Here is a 13,181-nt window from a genome sequence, read left to right on the forward strand (position 1 = left end):
GGTCCAGGCTAAGGTAACTCAGGTGGGTAGATGGGAATCATGGAACATAATGAAAAATCATCAATGTACATTTCTTCTTTTATGAAATATCTTTTTATGTCATTTTCTTAGGAAGCTAGGCCTAGTAGTGGAGAGGCTAATGCATTGGTTGTAGCCAGATGATTATGTATGTTTCACCTTCAAATGTGTGGGAAAGAAGGGGCTGGGAAAATGTTCACTTAATGAACAGAGCCAGTGAAGTTTGCTGTGGTCAAATACAACTTCCACACTTAATATCTTCTGAAAAATATTTAAAAAGCTCTTATAAATTTTAGAAGGAGCATAGTTTATTGAAAAATTTACCAAATGGCAACCCTTCTCTATAAACTATGAGCTTCTGAAAAATTCTGTTTTTAATCATAATTTTTGCTTTTGGCCTTGTTACCTTTTATATCCTAGCGCTCTGACAAGATTTCCAATTCCTTGAAGATAAGTTCCTTGTTTTATATGCCTTAATATTCTTTATATTTTTTCTACTTTTAAGATCAGTAGATCTCAAAGAGCTCTAGGAGTTGGCTCTCAAATGGTCAATGCACTCTCTGAAATTGCATGTTAACTTTTGTCATATAAACATCAAAATATACACATTTTTCTAGGGCAGTGTGCACTGACTTCAACAGATTCTCAAAGAGGCCCAAGGGCAAAACACTTAAATACAATTGCTTTCATATAGGTGAGGATCATTGAACATTTGTTGAAGGATGAACAGATATATTTCTTTCATCCTCAGATAAAATCTTTTTAATATTTTTCATCTGCCATACGTTCATTTATTTTTGTTATTGGTGTTGGGTTCAGAATCAGAGTGCTAGAGGGGGATAGAATGTTTTAAGTCATCTAGTCCTTTGCTCTTACAAAAGAGACAATCAACACCAAGAGAGGTTACATAACTTCCCTAAAGTTATTACATTTAGTAAGTAGCAGAAATAGGAGTAGAAAGAATATCTCCACAGTTATAGGCGAATTCTGGTTTTGTTATCAGTAAAAGAACCAGGAAAAAGGCAAGCTGCTTGGCAAGACTGACTGCAAACACATGATTTGCTTCCTTTTGCCAGTGACAATATCATCACCATCCTCATCACCATCACTTTCCACAGTCCCAGTATCCCCTCTCCAGTGACTCGTGTGTTTGCCCGCAGCAAACAGATTTAAGCCAGATCAATTTCCCTCTTTTCTCTCCCCTTCCCCACCAAGTAAATCATGTGTAACCAAGATGGAAGGTATCCACTAAGAGACATAACCCAGCATGTTTTATTTAACACACCCATAAGCTTAACCTTCAAAAAAACAACGTTCTAACCTGAATGTCATAGATCATTAAGGGAGACAGGTCTCTCAGAATGAAAGACCCAGGCGCATTTATTCCAGTCTTGTAGAGCTGATTATTTACATAGACAGAATATTCAGTGACAACACCATTTGGGTTTGAAGGAGCTGTCCAGATGACACGTACAGCTGTACTGTTGATGATGACAACCTCTGGAGGAAGCATGCCCTGAGGCTCTGGAATTAAAGGAAGAAACTGAATAAACTCCAGCTGCCTCTGAAAAAGCACTTGTTAAACTAAATGCCGATTAGTATTTAGGTTGAGTGAAGGGTTTGTTGCTTATCTGCTTTCCTCTGATGAAGTTATCACAGTCTGTAGTCCTCTGTAAATTGGCTTATTATACTCTCAGTTAGAAACCATGAAAATTGGTGGTAAAATGCTTTATACCACCAGCGTAGTGCTAATCTTCAATACTATGTGACCAGTGGGATATGATGATAAATTATTCATCTGCACCACTAACGCATACCTATTATTTGTCTCTTTTCCCATCCCTGCACTCCTCCAAACCTCTCAGGGAAGAAAAAAAAAAAAAAAGAAAGAAAATTTGCTCCTTAAGCAAAAAAAATATATAACTCAAATATATCGAGGCTGGTGGAACGTGAAAAATCATTTGATGTTACTAGCTTGTAACTCAAGCAATATGAAGCAATAATGCAATATTGTCATTATGTAAATGATTTGGAATGTTGATTACCATAGGTAATGATGAAATCTAACATTAGAAAAAAAATCTTGCTTGGCGTTAAATTATACAATTATTCAAGCATGTCAGAAATAACTATGCAAAGACCTATTTTTATCATAAGAGCCCATCTTAACTAGTTGAAAAACTGTCCTTGTGATCCATTCTATTTTATAAACAAAAGGTGTCAACCTTTCGCACCACGAAGGGAAATGGGTTCCACACTTAAAGTGCTCTGTTAATGACCTGGAACTCTTGCTTGGAGGTAATGATATTATAATGTTTATAATGAGACTTTAGAAAGCCAAAAAGATTAGAAAGACCATTCCAAACACATTTCAGATTCACAAGTTGCTTCCCTTGCTTCCTCCGCCTTGCTAACCGACTTAGAAATGAGTCACAGGCAATTTTTCTCAGTGGCTGAACATCCACCTACCATTTCTGGTGACTCAGGGAGGGCCCTCACTGTGCTTGGCTGTCGTTGTGAATAGCATCCTGCTTCTGAGAGCAATTCTTAAAAAAAAAAAGGTTTCTAAATGTCACCATGTATTGATGTGAACTCAGTTCCCAACTAAGCATACACTGAAAAGAACAGGAACAAACTGGGCTAATATCCCATGATTGGAGCCTTGTGTCGCTGTCTCCACGGGACCACTTATTGATCTGCCACTTGACGACAGCCAGCACTTAAGCATTTTAGCTCCGACCCCCTTCCCTCCAACACCGGAAATTTTATAATGGAAGGATGACTGATCTCAGCCTCAGAGAGAATCAATCAATTTCATTCGCATCTCTGAAGCCGAGCATCCCTTGAAATCTGGACTCACCGCCGTCGCAAGTGGTTGCATGCAGCACTTCACTGTTAATGCTGGCAACTCCGTTGAAAACAGAGATAAAAATCCGATACTCTGTGTTTGGATTTAAGTGGCCAATGACATGAGAGTTTACATCTGGGAGGAGTTTTCGAGATTCACTGGCGTTAGCAGAACTCCAAAAAAGGGTATAATATTCAACGTCACCTTGTAGGTCTTGAAAAGCTGTTAACAATTAACACAGGACACTGTAAATGTAGCTGATATAAAAGGGTCTCGGGGGAAAAGACAGAGAATACACTCTATCATTAGCTATTCCTAGAATGAGAAAAGGGAAAGCTTATGGAATTTTCCTTAGAGGGGTGCTGGGTTTTACCATTTTTAAACAAAGGTGATTCCACCCCCATCTCATAATTAATTGCATAGAGTCTTAACTTCATAGGAAAATAAACTTTTAAATTGCTTTTAAATATTTTAATTATGCTATTGGGTTGGCCAAAAAGTTCGTTCGGTTAGTGAATACATTGTTCAATAAAGTTCTTGGTGAAAACGAAAACTGTGTCTTTTATTTTCACTTAAAACCAAATGAACTTCTGGGCCAACCTAATATTTATAAGTATACAACTAATCTTCAAAACTTTGATATAATACTTATGAAAGGAAATTGAGTAAAATAAAAATATGCAGTACAGGGAAAAACTTCTGTTCATAAGTAATAGTTCTAGAGAGAACTCTGTGCTAATACAAATGAGGGCATGTCCTGACACAGATTCTAAAACTTGAGGAATTTTTTCACTTGCTAACAAAATCTGCTAAATGATACCTGGAAGAATGTTTAGACAGATACCCTGTTATGTGCACTGTTGATGTAGCAGAGTGAAGTAGTATGCTCTCCTTAAAGATTCACTCAGTAGGATCCTAGGATGATATTTGAATTTTGATCAAGGCTCCCATCCTTTTCTCCTAGTTCACTGTTGTCTGTATGATGTAGACAAGCTCTTAAAGGATGCCAAAATCCATCGCTTACTGTCTCACAAATATAACTCATCAATTCCTCAGCCCTTGTCCTTTCAAAGACGAGTTTGTTGTTTTCTTTTTCCTCTCACCCAATTTCTCCATTCTTGCACTAAGTTCTTCTCATGATTTTCCTATTATGATGCTTTAAAAAGAAGACACACAACACTCAGATTTTCTTAGGTAGAAAATAGTATACTGCTCTGCTTCCATTAGCATTATTTTTGAAGACCTTAAGCAGGATCTATTACCCTGATTTGTGTTAGGGTTGGGGGTTGGAGTTTTGTATGTAAAAGCTCCTAAAATTGTATGTAAAAGCTTGTGTTAACACTGTTCTGCAGCACTAAGCAAGGATGGGGAGGGAAAGGTGGCATTTCTCTTTATGGTTATTGAAGTACAGTGTCTCTACTATGTGAGATCCTGGCGTATGGCCATGAAAATGAATATGGTTTTGGGAGCTGCATGACTTTCTTTTAAGGACCCCTGTTCATTAAGATCTTGGGGGGTCTTACATCAAAACTGAATGCTGGTTTGATTTTTATTTGTTGTTTGTTTCCTGAGCACACTACCACTTTGGCCTAACATCCAGCGATAGTTAAAAACGTTTGGTATGCCAATATAGTTGAAAGAGTTTATAGTAAGAGATCTTTAGCAACTACTTTGGAAAACTCTGGAGATTGAGATGTCTCTTTTCTCTGATGTCACAAAACGTAAGCACCTTTAATAATGAGGTCATTATAATGCATTGTCAGGAACTGGCTATTCGTGTCCATTGATATTTTCCCAAATGGTAATATTTGCCAAGTACAGCAAAGTCACTGTGAGGGCAAAAGTTCCTTCTATCATTAGAATTATTTTCTGCTGCCCTACAGTATGATTCCTCATTAATTTATGGCAGCTAAGATATAATAGAAAGTCTGCTAGATTTGAAGTTCTTGTTGTATTTTAGTTTGTTACATGAGCACGCCGGTTAGAAATTCAAGCCCTAAAGATATAGTATTAATGAAATGCTTTCAAATTCTACTCAGAAATATAAATGGATTTTACTAGGGTTAAATGTGCCTGATATCTCTTCTGTCAAGTTCCAAGGAATGGACCTGTGTATATACACTGAAAATATTGGGGCTAGCACCATATGTTCAAGATGAGCAAAGATCATATGACAATATCCGGATGAAATGTCATTAAATGTCCATTCTTAGCCATGCGCCATACATCAACCCCCTGAAATAGAACAGAATCTGTTGTCCCAAAGAAGAAAGGAAAAGATGGGGTTCAGTTCCACTGCTTCCGTCTTACTCTATGGGATGAGACTCTTCTAACAGGAAACAAGCAGCATCTCTAGGCAACATGGGCCAGGTTTCTGCACTGCCCTGCCTCTCGCCATCTGCTTCAACATTCCTCTTTCTTCCTTCATTGACATTACAGTGCAGCGTCCAAAACACAGAAAAACAGTAGAAACACATTAAATAGACTAAATGATCTTCATATTCCTAGTCATATTGTGAGAAGTTCAGGGAGCAGTACATGCAAAGGCGCGTCCTTTTACTTGTTCAAACAAGGTTTTCAAATTTCAGTGGGCTCTAAGTCAGTGAACCAGCTAAGAAACAGAAGATACATCCTCAGTTCCACTGGCCAACACACAATTCAAGGTTGCTGACCTTGAGGAACGCTGTTAGAATTGAAATAGCTGGAATAAGGAGACGTGCAAATTTCACCCTCCCTGTGGATTGGTAAAAACTGGACCTGAATATAGTTCTCTTTTTGAAAAGATAAAAACATGAATTACAAGGGTTCTTGATAGCATAAGGGAAACACTGTCTAGAACCTCCAAAATTAGAATTTGTTTTTCATATACTACTTCTATACAAATAAGATGAAAGCTTTATAAAACATTTGCATGGTGTTTTTAAAAATAACAAAAGGGACATGCCTTTGCGCAAAAGATGCTCTAGGAAACAGGTGACTGTTTTATGGAAAGATAGACATGAAGACATGAAGATACTAAATGACCTTCTTAAATAAGAAAGGAAAGTCAGGAAACATAAAAAGCAATGGCAGAATTAAAATCTACATTGAAAGCAGAAAAGGACAGAGTTAAAAATGAAGGATAGGAAAAAAATAAAGAGGAAAATGACTAAGAAGAAATCAGTGAATGTCAAAATTATAGATATTGAGAACAGAGAATGAAAAAAATTGAATTAACTTGAAAAATAAATGGAATATTTATTTTTTAAAATTATATTTATATATTTATTATATTTTTATATCCATGAAAAATCATGGATATAAAATATCCCATAAAACCTGACCCAAAATGAAGGTTTATATCTATAAATTGAATAGATTAATATAGTTTTGGACAAAATAATGGCAATATATCCAAACACAGACATATCATGGATTATTATGACATTTCTCAAATAAACTAAAAATTAAAATATCGTCTACAAAGGAGAAAAAAAATCAGGCAAGTTTCAGACTTCTCTGGAACAACAAATTTGGAAGACAATGGAAACATTTCAAGAAGTTTTGAGGGAAAATATTTTGATCCAAGAATTTATACACAGCTAAGTCATTATTTATGTGCAAATACAGCAGAAAGACTTTCTTATATAGGTAAAAATTAAGAGAATGTGCAAGGACAAGAGACAAATGTTCTTATTTAGGCAGAAGTTAAGAGAATATATAGCTCATTTATTTAACTTATTTAACTTTAATTATAAAAATTTTCCAATAATGTTATCTAGAAGACAAAAAGATGAATCAAGACCCAGAACTTAAGATTAGGGAAGTTTAAGAATTGATGATAAAATATCAAAACTAGAGAAGTTAATTATGTAAAATGATTATATAATAATTTATAAACCAAACATTGAAAGTGGCAGGTGAGAAGGGCAAGGAAAGAAACACTACACTAAATTCTTGATCATACATAAAATAGAGAGACACAGAAAAACAGAGAAAGACATCACTAACTACTAGCAGCATTAACAGGCTAAATAGCAATTAAACTTTAAAAATCAGTACAGAAAAGTTGTGGTAAAAATCCCTAGCACTCACTGATACCCATGTGTCTCTCTTCTTGTCAAATAGGTAGACTACATTTCCTGGGCTCCTTGCATCTGGGTGAGGTCATGTGGCCACTTTGTGCCATTTTTGGACCGAGGTGTTAAAGACCAATTGACCATCTCTGATTGTCTCTAGTTTTCCCAGCAAGAGAAGGCCCTCAAGGCCTGAAGGGATATGGATGCACAGCATGGAAAAAGCCAAGGTCCTTAAATGACTCAGGACAGTTTAGAAAGGGATAAGGAAGAGATATAGATAAAAGTCCAAGTTTTGGTCTTGGGTCTTGTGTGAATCCTAGGAATCAAATGAAAACATAGGAGTAATTATGGGATGGAGGATTTGAAAGGTATTGTTTCACTTGAGACTTCTTGAGTTTGAAGTGTTTTTGTGGCCACCAGGTTTACTTCAAAATTAAAGTGTGAATATCTGACGTAGAGTTATACATATACTTTGGAGTTAAGCTATGAATACTAACTTGTGTCTGAAGCAGCAGGATGGTATGAGGATTTCCTATGAGAGACTATGTTAAATATGTGTACATTGGGAAATATTTCTCAGGTATTCTAATCCTGTTCTCAGTAACCCATATTTTATAGACCACAGACATTTATAAGTAGGTATTGCTCTAACTGTAGCATATCAGGTCAACCTCAGTGAGTTGAAGAAGAGGGTTATAAACTTTGGATAAAATATTTGCTATTAAATGACATTTTTGCTGGTGCTCTCCATGTACAGGTAGGAAATGTGGTCTTAGGCATAGAAAATTTTCAAATCTAGAACAAGCCCCTCTCCTTGGTAACGGATTTCCAAATAATTTAAAACAGTTATTAGATGGGCTGGTTGAAAGTCCTCTTGCAAAAGGATTACACTCTGTATATGCTGTTGGATTATTTTTAGAGATTGTTATTAATATCAGTTATGTCCTCTAGATCTTTATCATCTAGATCAGGGGTCAACAAACTCATGATTTTACCATGAAAATGGTAAAATCTGTCCTGTTGGCCAAATCTGGCCTGCCACCTCTTTGTCTATAACCTGTGAGCTAGGAATGGTTTTTACACTTTTAAATTGTTGGGAAAAAAATCAAAAGAATAATAGTGTTTCACGACACGTGAAAATCAAATCTCAGTGTCCATAATATATTTTTATTGGAACACAGGCATGCTTGTTGAAGAGTTATCTATTGCTGTTTTTATGCTACAATGGCAAAGTTGAGTAGTTACAACAGAGAATGTATATTGCCTGCAAAACCTAAAGTATTTACTCTCTGGGCCTTTACAAAAAAGTTTGTGGCCCTGATCTAGAGCAATTACAGTAAACCATTCCATTTAATAGGTCTCCTAATTGATTTGTCTAGGATTGAATTCTTCAGCAGGCTCAATGGGTGGTAACTTTGTTCCAATATAGAAACTTGGAAGGACCCTATTAAGGCTATTTTATAATAGAAGTGTTTTTCTTGCTCACAGATTCTCAAATTAGAGTCCAGTTCCCCAAGTTCTATTGTGCAGAGCTCTGTGTCATCAACTTAGCACTTCTTGGAAAACTTGAACTTATCACAACTACTTCTTAAGAAAATTTTTACTCTGCCTGAGGGTAAAACTGCTCACATGAAGAAGTGGGAAGAGTCTCTTGAGCTATGATCCAAGCCAGGCTCCTTATTTTTCCCAGCAAGATATCAGATGCTTTCTATCTAGTTTATGCAACTAAAACAAATACCTGCATTTTGGAAGCCACCCTGCCCCCAGCTCCTTTAGCCTCTCATTGTGTTCCAGCTCCTTTCAATCAATAACCTTCCAGAGAAAACTGTATTTAAAGGAAATGTATATGAAATGTGTTAATTATTCATCATTCTATATTTGGCCATGGAAGCAGGACAGATCATTCCTGCTCTTAAATTGAACTGATATGGGCAAACAGGGACAGAGTTAGTTAGCTAAGCTACTGTAACCAAGAAGCCCTTAAATAAAGTGACTTAAATACAATAAATGTTAATCTGTATCTCACACAATAGCTTCAAAGTAAGTGAATCAGATTGTGCTCTGTGTGGTCATTCAAGAACCCAGGTTCTTTCTCTTATGTGGCTTTGGATCTCTTAGGGTGTTGGCCATGCCTGCAGAGTTGAAACTGAGAACACTGCAGCATCCACAGTCTAGTCCAGGGAGAGGATGAAGAGAGAACAGATAGGCATGTACCTAGTGTTTGGTGGTTATGACCCCAAAAGACTCATATTTCTTTTCACATTCTGTTGGCAGAAATACAGTCACATGGCCACAACTAACTGCAAAGGAGGCTAGTAAAGGTAGTCTAGATTGGTGGACATGGGGCACCATCACTAAAAGGAAAAGGGGAGTTAGCAGTGGTTAGTAGTTTTACCTTCTACCCAAGTCAGGTAATTATAAAGTGAGATTTGGTCTTTATTCATCTTCAGCTTACTGTACACATGCTTTTACCTGAATGCTTTGCAAAATTATGTCCCAATTTTTTATTAGAAATGGCTTCACTAGTAACCTATAATGAAAAAGAATCTGAAAAAGAATCAATCTATCTATCTATCTATCTATCTATCTGAATCACTTTGCTGTACACCTGAGACTAATACAACATTGTAAATCAACTATACATCTATATAAAGTAGTTTGTTTTGAAAAAAAAAAAGACTAAATGATTAACATAAAACAAAACCCAAAGCAAGCAAACAAAAGAAATGGCTCCCCAAGTTTTTTGGTAAAATGCTGTTGAAAGCACTGTAAACATTTTAGAGAGAGAACAATACTTTATACCAATACTAAATGATTACTAAGGGCTCAACATACTATTTCATCTTTATCAGCATATTTTAAGGCAGTTATTATTATTATCTCCATATTCTGAATTAGGAAACTAGGATATAGTGAAGTTAAGTGGCTTGTTTTAGGTCATAGTGCTAGAAAATACTGCAACTGGGAGTCAAACATAAGTTTCCCTGATTCCAAAGCCTATTTTAAAAATTATTCCTTCATATGGCTTCACAGAGTTTTGCCACTTTTCTAGTTAGGAGAATTTAAAACACTGAGATGGATGGAATCACCAACAAGAGAGTTAGAGGGTGAAAATACTCAGGAGGAACTTTGAGAAAGTCTTTGGGGGGTGTTGGGATGAACTCGGAGATTGGGATTGACATATACACACTAATAGGTATAAAATAGATAACTAATAAGAACCTGCTGTATAAAAAATAAATTAAAATTTTAAAAAAAGTACTAGGGATGTAACATACACTATGATGATGATAGTTTAATATATAGGAAAATTGTTATATATGCTGTATAATATATAGGAAAATTGTTAAGAGAGCAGGTCTTAAAAATTCTCATCCTAAGGAAAAAAATTTACTTTTTATCATATTTTTATGAGATGATGGATGAGAACTAAACGTATTGTGGTAATCATTTTATAATATATGTAAATCAAACCATCATGCTGTATACCTTAAACTTATTCAGTGGTGTATGTCAATTATTTCTCAATAAAACTGTAAAAACTTAAAAAAAAAGTTTTTAGGGGATGAGAACATGAGTAGCTGGTGACACAGGAGGGAGCATTTGAGTAAGGAGGGGTCATTTATGGACCCACTACCACAGAGAAACAGAATAGGATGGCACTAACAAGACAGCATTGGATTGGGTCATTATGAGAATGATTTCAAGATGACCAGATCAGTAGAATGCAAGGGAAGAAGGTCAGATTACAGAAGGTGCACAAGTGAACAGGCAGAAAGCCAGTGGAAAAGGCGCATCCAGTCTATTTGCTTTGGTAACTGGAGCGATGGGAGGGGAAGCAGAGGGGCAAGGTGAGCCAGTGAGGGTGGCTGCTTACAAAGGAGGTGAGATTTGGAATGATGTATATGTATTGCCACCTGAACGAGGTAAGTTCTGACAAGTCAAAAATTCTTCTGGCTACAAAATCTAGTGGTTTCTGGTTAAGAGAGCAAGATGAGGCCGATGCTTTTTTATGTGTGGATTTAAATTTTATGTGGATTAAAACTTTTTAATGGTGATGCCTTCATACTTGACAAATTTTCTGGAGAGTTCAGTGAGATATTATAATACAGGAGTTATGTCATTAGTCTTTGTAGTACCAGGGCCCAGGACAAAAAGGTCAGAAAAAAATGTTCCTGGAAGGAAGAAGGAAAGGAAAGGAAAGGAAAGGAAAGGGAGGGAGGAAAGTAGAAGAGGAAAAGAGAAAGAGGAAAGATGGAAGAAAAAGAGGAAGGGGAGAGATGGACAAGGAGGAAGATATGATACAGGATGTGAACGTCTAAAGGTCAGGGGGAGCTCTTGACAGGTGGTCAAGTGGACAGCCCTTGGATGATTTTTTTCCATTTCCTCTTTTTCAGCTCCTTCGTCTCTCACCACCTCCAGTGTTTTCTTGCTCTTTTCCGGCTGTCAATGACCTCGTTAGTGAGGAGACCTCAGAAGCGGCACTGCCTTTCTACCCCCTTCCCTCGTGGGCATTTTTCACCATTTATTTTAGAGTGAGCAGTCAAAATGGGAAGGATCTCACTAAATCACTCTTGACAAAGTGCTAATAACCATTAAGACCAAATGCAGGAGAAACAGTTGAACATGGGATGCTTGAGCTCTAAGTCTGAGTGTGAGAGGTGCTACTGACTAACTGTAATTCGTGGTAAGTTATTAAGTGCCAGTTTCTAACTCCTAGGGCTGCATAAACAATTTAAGGGAAGGTATTTTTGTATCTTTTCTTATAAAGGTGGGATTTTCCCCCACTAATATCATTTATCTTCATGGTATTTCACTTAGGTTGAACTATTATCTTTTATTATGGAAAGCAGGGATAAGAACCTCAGGTCTATAGAGGGACCAGGAAGATAGGGAGGGTGCAGCCTGTACGTAAAGGGGAAACCAGTGCCAGGTGATTATTTTCCCTTCAGCAATGTGGGAGCAGTTTCACCCAATCACTGGGTTTTTCAGATCAATCCAAAATCATCATCTTTATGTGAAATCTTCCAATTGTTAAATGTTAGCAAATTATTTTTTTTTTTCAAATGCTGCTGGCAAAGCAATGCATGGAGGATGGGAGTAAATATGGTCCAAGTGCTGCCAGTTTGTGATATTTGCCATAAAAATGAACTGAAAAGATGCAGGGATGATTTTCCTCACATGATATCAACACAGAGACGCAAACATTTAAAATGGGTGCTTCTAAAACTTGAATACCTATCTCTGTTAATCTGTGATTGGTAAAAATTTACCAGCGATATTTTGCTATCCAAATGGTGTGCCTATGTGGAGTGTCACAGTTAAGACAGAATATGTTTTAAAAATATATATTTTATGTTTTTTAATAAGAAAATATTCATAAGCTTATTCATGACTTTCAACCTATAGTTTTGTGCCTTTTAGCATGTTAGACAAGGTCCAATTTTATCCTACAAATCAAGAAAACAATTGAAATTAAACTTGCACAAAAAAGAGGTGGCCCTTTCACAGCAGAGCGACTAGTTAATTTACTTAGGATAGCAGGTTGCAGGAAGGAAGAAAATGATAATGCAACACACTTTCACAGAGCTGACCCTCTTCTGAGAGTTAACCTTTGTGCTCACAAATAGTTATCTGAAAAATTTCTAAGGTATGAACGGAAATAACAGCAGATTGCATTACCTACATCCTGAAGGTCAGAGGTTCAGCTTACCAAGGTAATGAAACTTCAGTGAGCTGCTTCAGATCTATTAGGTTTGTCAGTTTTTATAAGCACGCTTACTTCAGGCATGCAATTATAACATAAAGGACCTATACTGGTGATAATTCAGCCGCCGGATCTTCACAGAAGTATTCAAATGTCAGATGCGGGGGAGGGCGTCCACCTTTCTAAGTAGGTTTTTAAGATGAATCAGGTATTGAGGGCGAAATAGAAAGAGGGAGATGAGTGAAAATATATTATACATAAAAATCCATCTCCAGATAAAAACTTTGTATTTTTTCCCAGAGGTGTCTCAGAAGGTAATCATAAGCATCAATTAACTTATGTTCTTCCATGTAAATGGTTTAAGAGATGCCAGTAGAGGTGACACAGATCATTAGAAATCTGCAACCTTACAAAAACCCTAGAGCGATAGTCTTTTTGGTAAAAATGGCTTATTTCAGTGGCACTGTAGATCGACATAACCAGTACTAATTTTAATTTACAATTAATGTCACCTAACACTGGTTTTTTTTTTTTTTTTTTTTGCGGTACG

The 13,181-nt window shown here is 36.5% G+C and overlaps 1 protein-coding gene across 1 annotated transcript in view; it reads right to left on the bottom strand.

Moving 5' to 3' along the window:
* The window catches only part of USH2A (usherin), an 829,367-nt gene that overhangs the window by 261,321 nt on the left and 554,865 nt on the right, over positions 1-13,181 (bottom strand). Inside the window, exons 44-45 of the mRNA XM_028488076.1 lie at positions 2,879-3,088; positions 1,340-1,542 (exon numbers count right to left, since the gene is read on the bottom strand). Coding sequence (XP_028343877.1) covers positions 1,340-1,542; positions 2,879-3,088 — 413 coding nt within the window. The remainder of the gene's footprint in view (positions 1-1,339; positions 1,543-2,878; positions 3,089-13,181) is intronic.

The sequence above is a fragment of the Physeter macrocephalus genome, chromosome 4 (genome assembly GCF_002837175.3).
Source record: "Physeter macrocephalus isolate SW-GA chromosome 4, ASM283717v5, whole genome shotgun sequence".
Classification (NCBI taxonomy): domain Eukaryota; kingdom Metazoa; phylum Chordata; class Mammalia; order Artiodactyla; family Physeteridae; genus Physeter; species Physeter macrocephalus.